At 43.5% G+C, this 15925-nt stretch overlaps 1 protein-coding gene across 1 annotated transcript; it reads right to left on the bottom strand.

Moving 5' to 3' along the window:
* Positions 1–4747: 4747 nt before the first annotated feature.
* LOC125374709 (extensin-like) lies at positions 4748–8609 on the bottom strand. The gene is made up of 3 exons (XM_048385976.1): positions 8559–8609; positions 6858–8131; positions 4748–4754 (listed from the first exon to the last, which is right to left on the bottom strand). Exons 1-3 carry the CDS (start codon positions 8607–8609, stop codon positions 4748–4750), a joined length of 1332 nt encoding a protein of 443 aa, XP_048241933.1.
* Positions 8610–15925: the final 7316 nt, after the last annotated feature.

Below are 15925 nucleotides of genomic sequence, written 5' to 3'. Positions count from 1 at the left end.
TATATACCAGAGCCGCCAAATATTCACACGTTGTGATAATACTTATCAAGCGACAACTTCTACAGTATAATGTGACCACACTACCCCCTGATCACCCCCCACCCCCACCCCCACTTTCATATCACGCCTGTTCTCCGCCCAACACCATCCCCGAGCCCCGCCAGTCAGGGTACCCAAGTCACTGTGTTCAGGTCCGTGTTTGTCGTCAGCTTGTCCCTGTTTGTTTATTCAGTAATGTATATCAGACTGTGTTGATAAACTGAATGTATTCTCTCCTTTTCGTTCGAGCATATTTGCATTGACCGGCTCCGGCGGGTCATTGACATGTATGTTGTGACTTTCACTGGCAAGTGGGGGGGATCAGATTGTTCAACCCCGAAACCATCTCAAATCTATCGCTATTCATTCATGGAGGCGTGCCCCAACATAAAAGTAGGTGGCAATTAGGTGTGATTGACTTCGTCTACGCTTAACGTAAACCGTCTTAACTACTTTAAAAATATTTTCTTACAACGTGAAACCCTTTTTAAATTTATAATGTAAATACGCAAGCATTTCCAATGGAGCTTTGTGTGTAATATCAAGAAGGTTTTAAGTGATCTAGTATTGATTCAGTGGAAAAGTTTAAACACATTTGTACAAGAAAGACTTGACATATTCCTGCTTTCAGCTTACAGTAAATTCTTCATTGACACTTTGGGTTAAAACCTCAATATTCTCTAAAACACGAGAAACCAGTGCTGATCGTGTTTAATTCAACACGTCAAATACTAGATCACTTCACCTTTCCCTCGCGCAGAGGGTGGGTATGTATTTGGAGCACTGAAATATATATCCTTAATTTTTTTTAGATTTTTAACACTTTCAAAAAGTGCAGTGTCACGTGACACTGGATAGGGATCAAGGGGCAGTCATAATGTCACGTGATATTTAGCGTTAGACGGGTAATCAGATTTATCACAATTCATAGTTATCGGTCAAAGTGCTTGCCTGTCTAACCCACCAGGAATTTGCCGAGTTGCGTAAATATCATGCATGAGTATATGAGACTTTCTAGGCCACGTGGCTATAGCCGTATATTATATGTGTTTTGAAAGTATAAGAAATTGACAAGTTATTTAATTGTTTTTTTGTGTGTAAGCTTTGTATATCTCTTTCTATGAGTGCAAACCTAACGCTCGACTGACTATAGTCACAGTATGAAACTGTATGCAAACAAATCTCCTTGTCGTATAGACTTGTATATGCAACTTGCGCCAAGCACTCGTGATACGTGATAAGACGCACGTAACGAGACATCAATAAAAACAATGGCTAATGCACGGCACATTCTACCTGCACTTTCTGCTACTACATTTTTGATAGCCGAAAATATAGACAGATATAATCTTCACACGTTTAACAAGTACCGTGAATATTTGCGTGAACAGGTCAAAGCGTCTTCAAGGTGCACGTCATTCAGGGAATCCGCGTCAGAATACAGGTGCTGGTGTCTCACGTTGACCAGAGTCGAGCATGGGGATTAGGTGGTCACGTGCTCATGCTTTCAGTCACTGGTTTGTGTGGTCCAGGTCGCCTTGTATTTATATATTCATATAACGTTTGTTTGTTTGTTTAACACCGCACTCAGCAATATTCCAGTTATATGACGACGGTCTTTAAATAATCGAGTTCGGAAGAGTACGTACATACATGTATATGTGTGTGTGTGTGTGTGTGTGTGTGTGTGTGTGTGTGTGTGTTTTAGGTGTATGTGGATTTTAACAAAATGGAAGTCTCTTGCTGGTATTCTGGTATAAATATGAAGAAACAACTGCACATGCATGTTAAGGTATACTTTAAACACCTTGCATTATCTTTGTGTGGATAGTGTTAGGGCATGGATGGTCTTACTCTATTCTATATACGCATCCCCAATGTTTAAGAGCTTCCGGACCTCGCAAGCAAAGTTAATTTAACGGCGGTCTGGGGATTTTCCTTTAAACACATGCACTTGGAATGGATGGTCTGGGGACCTGGGGACACATGCACTTGGAATGGAAGGTCTGGGGACCTGGGGACACATGCACTTGGAATGGATGGTCTGGGGATCTGGGGACACATGCACTTGGAATGGATGGCCTGGGGATCTGGGGACACATGCACTTGGAATGGATGGTCTGGGGACCTGGGGACACATGCACTTGGAATGGATGGTCTGGGGACCTGGGGACACATGCACTTGGAATGGATGGTCTGGGGACCTGGGGACACATGCACTTAGAATGGATGGTCTTGGGATCTGGGGACACATGCACTTGGAATGGATGGTCTTGGGATCTGGGGACACATGCACTTGGAATGGATGGACCCATGAAGGTCTGTTGCTGACCTGAAGATTTGATGGTTTGGTTATGTTTTGTTTGTTTGTTTGTTTGTTTGTTGTTTAACGCCACACTCAGCAATATTCCAGCTATATGACGGCGGTCTGTAAATAATCAAGTTTGAACCGACAATCCAGTGATTGACATAATGAGCATCGCGATACGATGACATGCATCAACAAAGTCAGCGAGCCTAACCACCCGATCCCGTTAGTACAGCCTCCTTCGACGAGCAGTGTTGCTGAAGACCAATTCTAACCCGGATCTTCACGGATGATATGACGGTATTAGTATACGATACAGTACATGCAGGTATCCAAACACAGTTTATTGTTACCAGGGCTAGCGGTATATATGTATATGATGTATCTTAAATCATGGGTCATCGTGACATGACATACCTCTCCCTGTAGCCATACATTACGAAGAAATATGTTTCCAGAAACCTCAATTTCTAAAATTTTGAATCCGACAAACACACCTGAAAGGTTGAAATCGGTGCAAAGAAACACGATTTTGTTCGTTTTAATATAAATAAATATATATATATATACGTAACGTAATATATAGTGCATGTGTTTAAAGGATATATATATATATTGACTAACATACAAAAGTTTAAATAGATGCGAAGATCTTTTTTTATAAGACGGCTTCCCACGTTTTGGCACTGTTATATCCTACAAGGGGGTCTTTACGACCTTGATAAATTAAACCAAATATTATATACGTGATGTAGAGAAGGACGGGCATTTCCACATTGATATTGGTGGCCGCAGACCAATTCCACCGTAGCGTAGCACGTGTCACTGTCCCCGTCACGCGGAACAGACACATATGTGCCGACTCACGCCCTTGACTCGCTGGGTTTATATACTGCCGGCACGGCAATGACAAAACGCTGGCTCAGGTACAAACACAGGTATGTAGGTGGCCAGCCGCGCCTTCCTGGTCCACAGTCTTATCTCAAGACGACGATTTCGTGACGCGACAAGTACATGGGGGGTTGGTTAAAGACAAAGGATAGTATGTGTTATGCGTTGACATGGTTGGGAGGGGTTAAAGTGCTTTGGGGGTGGGGGAGGGGGACTGTGTGGCACATTTGAGGGTGACGGGGGATGAATGATGTCTGGTGGGGGTATCTTAAGGTCTGGGGCGGAGTGGAGAGCTGGGGGTTGTATATTGGAAGGCAGGGTAGGGGTGATTTGAATGACGAAATAGTATCATGTACCTGTTTGAAACCGAGAGGTGCGTCTAGTGAACACGTGTTAACAAGAGAGAAAGAGAGAGAGAGAGAGAGAGAGAGAGAGAGGGGGGGGGGGGGGGGGGGGGAGGCTTATGAGACATTAAAATACACACGTATCATTTGTGAAAAGAAACAGAAAATAGATGTACAAATAATAATAAAAGTTAAATGGATGCTTTAATTTTTAAATATGATAATGATAACAATTATAACAACAACAATTATATTAAACTTTTATAGTTTTGCCTTCTTTTAAACATATGATACAGACATTTAGCTAAAATGTGACGCGGTGATTCCTCTTGCATGATAAAAATCAATTTATCTAAGCTACCGAAATTTAAAAAATCTCTAATAATAGCAAAAAGTTCTTGTAAAAGATCAAAGCGTAAATCATCATAAAAGTTACAATCGATTAAGAAATGACATTCATCTAGAACATAAGTGGGGGGAGCATTTTGTTCGTTAGAGTATAAACAATATTTACATATTCTTTCAGACAAAGGTGGGCGAGGCTCGGTGTATCGGCCGGTCTCAATATGCAGTGGTAGGTTACCGAGATGTCGTATGCGTATGCCGGGAGGGGAGGGGAATAGGAGGAGGAGGGTGGATCGTGGTCGGAAGGATCGAACTTAGGCAAGTATTGGGTCAAGCCGTTTGTCCTTGACATTCATGCGCGAGCGGCCTACTCAACCTTTAGTCACGACCTAATAATGCTTCGTCATTGATGTCAAGGTATTATGTCACCATGGTAACACTTGATGAAGATGTCAGATGTTCTGTAACCCAAACTATAAGTAGTAAGTGCTTTATAAATAATGTTTTTGAATAAGAGTCTACAGTGGGTAGGTAGTCCACTGGTGATAGAGTGGTCGCCTGTCCCGCTATATGTCAAGGGTTCTAGTCTTGTAGTGGTATAGTATTAGTTATATTGTTTGTGTTGTATACTGGATTGTATATATTTGGTTTACTGTATATTAAGTCCGGATGTTGATTGATTCATTTATTCCTGGTGAATATAAACGCATTCTAACGAAGAAGAATGTTTTATCAGAATTTCACCCGCTGTATAGACTGCAAATACATAAAATGAGAGTGTTAAATGCACAGCGGTCGGCCACCATTGGCCTACGAGACATCAAAATCTTAAAAAACACATTTCACATAAATGATCTAATACACCATAAGCACTATTGTTAAATAACGAAATGAAATACACATCATAGCTAATTATAAAATAAACATATAAACACCATGCACCTTGCACTATAATTGTGTGATAGACATTACTTAGAGAGTGAGTGAGTATGGTTTTACGCCGCTTTGAGCAATATTCCAGCAACGTCAAGGCGGGGGACACCAGATATGGGCTTCACACATTGTACCCATGACTGGAATCGAATCTGGGTCTTCAGCGTGACGAGCGAACGTTTTAACCACTAGGCTACCTGACAACCCTGCATTACTTAGAAGTTGACGGATGGCAAAGTAGACACAATTTATGGATAACTTCTTTATTTACTGTAAAGGTGACGTTTTTGTATAGATCATTATACCGTTGTCAAGCAAGGCTGCACTGTAGTTAAATAGTGAAATAAAATACACATCCCCTCCCCACCGCCACCAACATGCATTCATGTAAGCCTTTAAGTAGAATATTTCCTTTGGAAATTCCTGTACTCTCATACATTTTTCACCGGATTTTGTCAGTTTGCAATCAGGAATATACCCGTTGAGTGCATGTATATCTCATAGACTCGTTGAATATGCGGAGTACTCGTAAGAGATATACATATATAATTAGCGGCGGACCTTGTTCATTACGTCACAAGACGTTGTTCATATCACCGCAATCATTGTTAATTGCCGGGGGATTTCCCCATCACACCTGCACATGCCAAGCAATACGCTGTGTAAAAGGGGTAATTAAACGGACGTTAGATCACCGTTGTGTTTGTATATCTGGTACGTACACAGACTGACTGTGTCCCCTTTGATACGTTTGTTTGACGACTTGACCATTGGTCGGTTGTAAATCATTGTCCGGTGATATTTAAGAGTATTGTCACGGGAAGGACGTGTAGCATGTTTGTGTCTGTACTCTAAGACCTTTGGACTCTTTATCAATTTCGACACAATGTCGACGGAAGGATGTTTGTTGTCCTTTAATGAGTACTGCTATTTTTTATCAGTTCTAAATGCACACAAAACCTATATCAATTGTTTTCGGGCACTACGGCCTCAATATCTGCTTTGATTAACTGATATGTATGTAGGGAAGCAGTCAGTCATCTCAGAGATTCTTACAAATAATGCTTGCCGTAAAAGGCGACTATTCTTGTCGTACGAGGCGACTAACGGGATCGGATGGTCAGGCTCGCTGACTTGGTTGATGCATGTCATCGTATCCCAATTGCGTGGATCGATGCTCATGATGTCAATCACTGGATTATCTGGTCCAAACTCAAATTATTTACAGACCGGCGTCATATAGCTGAAATATTGCTGATTGCGGCGTTAAAAAAAACAACCAACAAACACAAGTAATATACCAGGGACATATTGAACTGAACTTGATACTTTCAGCCCGTGGTCTGTGCAAGTACAAATTGCGATGGTATCAAGAGGACAGTCAGTGTTGCAACATAACACATAATAGTTGGTACAAATTGTAAGCCATGCAACATGTTATCTAATTTTTTGCATAATAACTTTACAAAAGTTACTTAATTGCTTTAACAATCCTATTTTGTAGCGGACAATTGGAGGTCAAAATTCGCAATGTTTGGATATTTACGATAATATAATGGGAGACAAATATATCTCTTTTCTTTAAAAAATGGACACAATATTACAAACTGATACTCAACACCGATGTGTCTCGTATCATAGAATGGACGTGATCTATTTGCTGACGGTGTTTTGTTCCATCTTCCCTTTTCAATTGAAAGTCGATGATTTGAAATTAAGCGCATTTTGCAATATCTTCTATTTTATTTCTCCACATACTTGTAGGTATTGATCATGTAATCTTGTGGAAATAAATTTTTTTGACGAAAAGTAGAACCATGTCGACATTGCCTTGTATTACTGACCCCCAGTTTGTGTTTTACGTAGTAATAACGGAAGATTAAGTGTGTGTGTGTGTGTGTGTGTGTGTGTGTGTGTGTGTGTGACTCTTTGACATCCTGGGTGAGGATGGTTGGTGTTGAAGGTGAGGTGGGATGGGATAATGTTTGAGGTCGCGCCTGTGGGTGAGGATGGATGGTGTTGAGGGTGAGGTGGGATGGGATGATCCTTGAGGTGGCGCCTGTGGGTGAGGATGGATGGTGTTGAGGGTGAGGTGGCGCCTGTGGGTGAGGATGGTTGGTGTTGAGGGTGAGGTGGCGCCTGTGGGTGAGGATGGATGATCTTTGAGTTGGCGCCTGTGGGTGAGGATGGATGGTGTTGAGGGTGAGGTGGCGCCTGTGGGTGAGGATGGATGGTGTTGAGGGTGAGGTGGCGCCTGTGGGTGAGGATGGATGGTGTTGAGGGTGAGGTGGCGCCTGTGGGTGAGGATGGTTGGTGTTGAGGGTGAGGTGGCGCCTGTGGGTGAGGATGGTTGGTGTTGAGGGTGAGGTGGCGCCTGTGGGTGAGGATGGTTGGTGTTGAGGGTGAGGTGGGATGGGATGATGTTTGAGGTGGCGCCTGTGGGTGGGATGGATGATCTTTGAGGTGGCGCCTGTGGGTGAGGATGGATGATCTTTGAGGTGGCGACAGTGGGTGAGGATGGATGATCTTTGAGGTGGCGCCTGTGGGTGAGGATGGATGATGTTTGAGGTGGCGCCTGTGGGTGAGGATGGATGATCTTTGAGGTGGCGCCTGTGGGTGAGGATGGATGGTGTTTGAGGTGGCGCCTGTGGGTGAGGATGGATGTGTTGAGGTCGAGGTGGCGCCTCTGGGTGAGGATGGATGATGTTTGAGGTGGCGCCTGTGGGTGAGGATGGATGATCTTTGAGGTGGCGCCTGTGGGTGGGATGGATGATCTTTGAGGTGGCGCCTGTGGGTGAGGATGGATGATCTTTGAGGTGGCGCCTGTGGGTGAGGATGGATGATCTTTGAGGTGGCGCCTGTGGGTGAGGATGGATGATCTTTGAGGTGGCGCCTGTGGGTGGGATGGATGATGTTTGAGGTGGCGCCTGTGGGTGAGGATGGTTGGTGTTGAGGGTGAGGTGGGATGGGATGATGTTTGAGGTGGCGCCTGTGGGTGGGATGGATGATGTTTGAGGTGGCGCCTGTGGGTGGGATGGATGATGTTTGAGGTGGCGCCTGTGGGTGAGGATGGATGTGTTGAGGGTGAGGTGGCGCCTGTGGGTGAGGATGGATGATCTTTGAGGTGGCGCCTGTGGGTGGGATGGATGATGTTTGAGGTGGCGCCTGTGGGTGAGGATGGATGTGTTGAGGCAGAGGTGGCGCCTGTGGGTGAGGAAGGATTATCTTTGAGGTGGCGCCTGTGGGTGAGGATGGATGATCTTTGAGGCGCCTGTGGATGAGGATGGATGGTGTTGAGGGTGAGGGTGAGCTGGCTACACAAGATATGCAACCTGAAATTCGTATTATTGATTTACTGTCATTTTACCCACTCACAATTTAAAGACTCTTAGATGACTTATTATTATATTATTTCTGTCTACATGTTATCTTAACAAAACAATTCCATAGGAGACTAACAAACAATGCATTTTGGTTGTAGCATTTTGATTTTTGAAAAACATAGGATTTTGTGTAGCATCAGATGCTCCTGAGGCTCAACAATCATGTTTTTTGCGTGGGAATACCGAACTTCAAAAACAATTATGTCGGTGTCTACAAAGCAGATAACAGTTAAAAAGGGGTGGGGATGAAGGCTAGGGGGAGCTGCGGCCGGGCTTTGATCCTGGGATGGGCCTCGATAGCTGTGCCGACACTACCGATGATTGACAGGTGAACGTGCCGGGCGAGGCGTGGGTCACGTACGCCATAGGTGCAAGTCGACTTTGAACACCATGCTAATTTATGGAGACCGACCATTTAATGGACTGGGGATAAAAAATAATAATAATTTGACGCAGAAAAACGTGGAACAAGACCCAATTTGTCCTCAGTCTTTACACCACCACAGCAGATTTTTGCTGGGCATGTTGTCTGGAAAAAAACATAAAATATTTCGGATCTTCCTTTACATGTTTTGAAGCAGTGAGCCAAAAATGGAATGGTGCATAGTTTCTAGCCTAACATTTAGCCTCTGAAATCTTATATTACACAATATCCTTCTTGACTCTAAAAATAAAAAATAAATATTTCCCTTTGCTGATGTGGAATAGAGCTAGCAAGAGCTGGTTAGACTTGCTTTTGTATGCGTTTCTAGATATATTTTTTTTCATAAAATAAATATATTCCACGCTCATGGTGCAGGTCTTTATAGTTCCCTATGCATGACGTAAATGGGGAAACAAGGAAAACGATTTTCTATTGTCTTTAAAAACATCGACTGAATAATATCACAATGATGTCAAATAAAAAGAATGCCGTTGAAACGTATGAAAGCCTATTAGGGCCATTTTTTTTATTTAAAAGTTGTAATTACAAGTTGTAAAGTTGTCATTACAAGTTGTAAAGGTGTAATTACAAGTTTCTCAAGGTGTAATAAAATCTTGTAAAGGTGTTATTACAAGTTTCTAAAGGTGTAATTACAACTTGTATTGGAACTTCAAATGTTTCGATCATTCAGTGAAATTCCACATTTCTATCTCATAATTACACCTTTTCAAACCTGTAATTACACCTTTCAAAACTTGTTATTTCCATTCCTAAACTTGTAATCACGCCTTTAAATCTAGTTATTACACCTTTAAAAACTTGTATTTTCATCTTTTAAACTTGAAATTACACCTTAAAAACAGGTAACTACAACTTTTAATAAGTCGTAATTACACCTTTACAACTTGTAATTACAACTTTACAACTTGTAATTACAACTTTACAACTTGTAATTACAACTTTTAAATAAAAAATGTTATCAATGAATTTGGCCCTAATAGGCTTTCGTAGAAACGTAACTGAAACTTGATACATTACATGATGCATTTGAGGGGTGAATGAATATATGTCCTTTCACACCAATATAACAGCTATGTTATGGACAAGATATCCGTGTGTCTTATTGAGTCTGGGCAAGATAACAGTATCTGATAATATGAGTTGGTGACTATGGTTTCACGACGGCTTTAGCAATATTCCAGCATTATCACGGCGAGGGTCAACAAATATGAGCTTCACACATTGTACCCATTAGGGGAATCGAACCCGGTTCTTCGTCGTGACGAGCGAACACTTTAACCACTAGGCCACCCAAATTGAGAAACAATCCACGCTGTGAGGGTACGGTGACAAACAATGAGGCTATAGACCCCCCTCCCCACCCCCACCCCACCCTTCAGGTACGTAGGATTCGGGGGTCTGTTTAGAGGGTATTTGGTACGCAGAATCAACATTTTGAACAAAGATATTGGTGTGCGTAAAACAATCCTTTGTATATTTTAATGTTTTTGGGCAGTAATTTAACTTATAATCGCACCCTTTTATGACCCAATCACATCTGTGATTGACGTTTTGCCTTTGGAGGATGTATTCTGACATGTGTTTTATACATGTGTTATTTGTTTTCGGGGTTCAGAGGTGAACAAATGAGACTTAAAGTGAAAAATTAGACGGTATTCAGGGCCACGTCATACCGGAAGACGTTACCAGATTGTATACTTGTTGTTACCCTGCCTGGCACCCGGCATACGTTGGAAAAACAAGGACTGGTCGGCTCGGAGTCAGTGTACTGTGTCTGAGCGGGATATCCATGTTAAACTGCGGCATGGTATCTCAGGTGGTTAGCACTATTAAACCGACATGAGCCGAGACTTGTACGAAATACACACACTGACACGCTCACGTACGCGCGTGAATAGACGTCACAAACACATTGTTGTAATAATCTTGAACGCGACGTTAAACCCATTCAGCTCACTTTAATGATTGTGTGTTTCAAACAAATCATATGCGGTTTGCAGTTGCATTATGCCATGGCGCAAATCATCATTCATCCATCCATGCATTCCCTCGTTAATGTAACTAGTTATGCAACATGTTTAGTTATTCTTGCCAAACTGAAATAAATATGTGCGTTTATAGAGACAGGTGCTTGTTTTGCCAGTATTTACGGATTGTATCTGACGTAATATTTCTGTCAAAGTCAGCAGACACCTTTGGTACCAACAGAGCGACCCGTGAAGATCCGGGGTAGAATGGGTCCTCAGCAACCCATGCTTACCGTAAAAGGCGACTATGCTTGTCGTAAGAGGCGACTAACGGGATCGGGTGGTCAGGCTCGGTGACTTGGTTGATACATGTCATCATATCCCAATTTTTTACAGACCGCCGTCATATAGCTGGAATACTGCTGAGTGAGGCGTTAAACCAAAAAAAAAAAAATTAATAAAAAACACCAACAGCGCTGGTTGATGGCGATGTGTATTGTATGTTTATGTTTTAAGCATGTTTTAGTTTTAAATTTTTGTTTAACGCCGCACTCAGCAACATTCCAGCAAAACGACGGCGGTGTGTAAATAATCAAGTCTGGACCAGACAATCCAGCGATTGACACCGAAGTAAATAATTTGGATAATGTATAGAATCGGCCATCAGCAACCCATGCTTGTCTCCCCCCGTTAAGACCATGTTTAGAATTGATCTTCAGGAACCCATGCTTGTCTCCCCCCGTTAGGACCATGTATAGAAATGGCCTTCAGCAACCCATGCTTGTCTCCCCCCGTTAAGACCATGTTTAGAATTGATCTTCAGGAACCCATGCTTGTCTCCCCCCGTTAGAAACGTGTAGAATTGGTCTTCAACAACCCATGCTTGTCTCCCCTCGTTAGAAACGTGTAGAATTGGTCTTCAACAACCCATGCTTGTCTCCCCTCGTTAGGACCATGTATAGAATTGGCCTTCAGGAACCCATGTTTGTCCTAAGAAGCGACTAACGGGATCGGGTGGTCAGGCTCGCTGACTTGGTTGTTTCCCTGTCATCGTATCCCAATTGCGTAGATCGATCCTCATGATATCAATCACTGGATTGTCTGGGCCAGACTAGACTATTTATAGATCGCCCTCTGTGGTCGGAATATTGGTCAGTGCGGCGAGAAACACAAATCAAACAATCAGTCTTTTCAGAACACACATTACTCGTCTATCGATGATTCTACGAACGCTTCTTCGGTTTTTATAATATATTGTAAATATTTTTGTATGTTTTCTGCAATAATTCCAGCTATATACAGCGGCCTGTAAATAATTGCGACCAATGGGTTGCTGAAGACCAATTCCTACCCGGATCTTCTAAGGGGGAGGCAAGCCTTGGTTGCTGAAGACCAATTCCTACCCGAATCTTCTAAGGGGGAGGCAAGCCTTGGTTGCTGAAGACCAATTCCTACCCGGATCTTCGCGAGGGGAGGCAAGCCTTGGTTGCTGAAGACCAATTCCTACCCGGATCTTCTAAGGGGGAGGCAAGTCTTGGTTGCTGAAGACCAATTCCTACCCGGATCTTCTAAGGGGGAGGCAAGCCTTGGTTGCTGAAGACCAATTCCTACCCGGATCTTCGCGAGGGGAGGCAAGCCGTGGTTGCTGAAGACCAATTCCTACCCGGATCTTCTAAGGGGGAGGCAAGTCTTGGTTGCTGAAGACCAATTCCTACCCGGATCTTCTAAGGGGGAGGCAAGTCTTGGTTGCTGAAGACCAATTCCTAACCCTGATCACCACGGGCGGAGACAAGCCTTGGTTGCTGAAGATCAATTCCTAACCCTGATCACCACGGACGGAGACAAGCCTTGGTTGCTGAAGATCAGTTATAACTAACCCTGATCACCACGGGCGGAGACAAGCCTTGGTTGCTGAAGATCAGTTATAACTAACCCTGATCACCACGGACGTAGACAAGCCTTGGTTGCTGAAGATCAGTTATAACTAACCCTGATCACCACGGACGTAGACAAGCCTTGGTTGCTGAAGATCAGTTATAACTAACCCTGATCACCACGGACGGAGACAAGCCTTGGTTGCTGAAGATCAGTTATAACTAACCCTGATCACCACGGACGTAGACAAGCCTTGGTTGCTGAAGATCAGTTATAACGAACCCTGATCACCACGGACGTAGACAAGCCTTGGTTGCTGAAGATCAGTTATAACTAACCCTGATCACCACGGACGTAGACAAGCCTTGGTTGCTGAAGATCAGTTATAACGAACCCTGATCACCACGGACGTAGACAAGCCTTGGTTGCTGAAGATCAGTTATAACTAACCCTGATCACCACGGACGTAGACAAGCCTTGGTTGCTGAAGATCAGTTATAACTAACCCTGATCACCACGGACGTAGACAAGCCTTGGTTGCTGAAGATCAGTTATAACTAACCCTGATCACCACGGACGTAGACAAGCCTTGGTTGCTGAAGATCAGTTATAACTAACCCTGATCACCACGGACGTAGACAAGCCTTGGTTGCTGAAGATCAGTTATAACGAACCCTGATCACCACGGACGGAGACAAGCCTTGGTTGCTGAAGATCAGTTATAACTAACCCTGATCACCACGGACGTAGACAAGCCTTGGTTGCTGAAGATCAGTTATAACTAACCCTGATCACCACGGACGGAGACAAGCCTTGGTTGCTGAAGATCAGTTATAACTAGCCCTGATCACCACGGACGGAGACAAGCCTTGGTTGCTGAAGATCAGTTATAACTAACCCTGATCACCACGGACGGAGACTTGGTTGCTTTCATAGGGGACGAAAGCTTCTTACACGATCAATGATCGAACACTATTATTTAAATTTAAAAAAAAACAGGGTATGAAACTCCCAAAAAATTCAGCCAGACCACAGGACTGGCTAGCTGAAATACTTGCCAGCCCTGACCAAAACCTGCCTGCCCACTATAATCATATGTTTCTCAGGATAAGCTAACGGGGTTTCTTTTTGGTTACATTTTATCATTCATCTTTACATGTGAATTAATGCTTATCATCGGGAAATATTTTGAATATTTTCACATATGAAATATAACCCGACCGTCGGGCAGGGGGATTTGAAAATCTGGCAGCCCGAGTTGAAATCAACCCGTCTCGGACGGTCGGACAGGCAGGTATTTCGAACACTGAAAAAACCCAGTTTATATCAACATGGGCGTTGCCTGATATCATATTTTGTGCACTTATTAAAGCAGGGAATATATGTGGACCAGACAAACCAGAGACTGATATTAGGAGCAACGATCCACTCAATCGACCAAGTCACCAAGCCTGACCAACTCATCCATTCATTCGACCCTTACTACAAGCATAGGTTCCGTGGCCCAATTGCACAAAGCGATCTTAGCGCTACGAATATTGTAAGTCGATGTGAAAATATGGAAGTTACGATCATCTTAGCGCTAAGATCGCTTTGTGCAAGTGGGCCCAACTCTAACCCGGAATTCCCACGAGGTTCATGCGGAATAGCAGCCAACTTTAAAAGCAAGACAGTTAAATATACACGTGACCTTGATATGCACATGTAGCAGTATTAAAGTTCAAAGGCCATAGCACGTCTGTCTGATGGTAGCGGTGCTGGCCCTTTGATCTCGATCCTACACCTGCCATTACAGCACTCGGGGCGGTACTCTTCTGTAAACACCTGCACTCAACACGCAACATTTGAGTGACAAAATCTGACCCACGACCTTTGAAACGCTCCCTGGCGTGATGGCAGTCCAAACAGGTCAAAACTTCGTATTGACTTTGAAGTGTATAATGAAAGTATTTTGCTAGGTTAAATGTATCTTGCGAAGTTTTAAATCCGACCGCTTCTCAAAACACGCGTGCGTCAATTTTAACATATTTTATTCACAAATGGAAAAGGATTAACAACACTTCTTGGTGGGGGCACGGGTGGCCCAGTCGTCTAAGGCGCCGCGATTCGTTGTGCAGAGTTGCGTCCCTTGTGCACGCCAGAAACCTATGATTGTGGGTTCGAAATCCGGTTTGCCCCGATTATGTTTCTGGGTTTGTCAGCACCATACCCATGCTCGAGGGTTTCACCGAAGTGGTAAACGTCTGAGACATGCATCACTTCGGGCTTTTCTCCCACATTAAGCTGACACGCCGCGATATAACTGGAATAGTGTTAAGCGGCGTTAAACCCAACTCTCACTCACCCACCCATAGTAAAGATATTGCGGTAAACCCAGAACTAGCCTTGCTGCTTCTAGTTGAATCTGTCCAAACTTATTTATTTGCACCCATCCCAGACTTCATATGCGTCTTCGGGTTGTAGGGTAGCCTAGTGGTTAAAGCGTTCGATCGTCACGCCGAAGATCCGGGTTCGATTCCCGACATTGGTACAATGTGTGAAGCCCATTTCTGGTGTCCCCCGCCGTGATATTGCTGGAATATTGCTAAAAGCGGCGTAAAACCATACTCACTCACTCACTCACTTGATTATTTACAGACCGCCGTCATAAAAGCTGAAATATTGTTACGGTTGGAATTATACTGTGTTTTATTTTATTTCTTCAACGACACAATGTAGGACAATACCTTAAAAGGACCCTTGCAATGACACTGTATATTCTCCAATGCATGCATTATGAAAACGGTAATAGACTTTCCCTACATGTTCGGTAAGTGATTTGCACGAGTAATATGGATTTTACCGTAAGTGATGCATTTGGATGAGGTAAATTCAAGTACTTTGTACATAGCAACTGATGGCATCAAGACCAATCGACGAACGTCACTGCATACAGATAGCTTAAACGTGTTAACAAACTCACAGCACACGGTGAGGTCACCCCATTGTTGTTGGTGTTCAAGATGGGCTGTCTTAGTCTCGCGCTCCTAATCGTGGGTACATCTTTACCGTCACTTACTGCCTCCGACGTTCCACCTGCTCCGATTCAGAGTATGAAGAGATTGAAATCGTATCTTGAGACACGTCTTAATCCTGAAATACCACCACTGGATCCACAGACAAACAGTATCCATGTGTCTGTCAGACTTGGGCCTCTGCAGGTGCACGACCTTGTGGATTCCACCCAGGTTCTCACATTGGGATCCTTGGTGAATATGAGGTGGAGGGATAAATCTCTAGCTTGGAATACATCTGACTTTTCTAACATCAGTCAAGTAGAGATACCTTTAAACAGTGTATGGCAGCCTAATGTGCATCTGTCAAACAAGGCTTTTGGAGATGGCGCTTTGGCGACA

Source organism: Haliotis rufescens, unplaced genomic scaffold (assembly GCF_023055435.1).
Source record: "Haliotis rufescens isolate VD_foot unplaced genomic scaffold, xgHalRufe1.0.p SCAF_6, whole genome shotgun sequence".
In the NCBI taxonomy this organism is placed as follows: domain Eukaryota; kingdom Metazoa; phylum Mollusca; class Gastropoda; order Lepetellida; family Haliotidae; genus Haliotis; species Haliotis rufescens.
The sequence above is the reverse complement of the archived record's forward strand: the minus strand, read 5'-3'. Positions and strand labels throughout refer to the sequence as shown.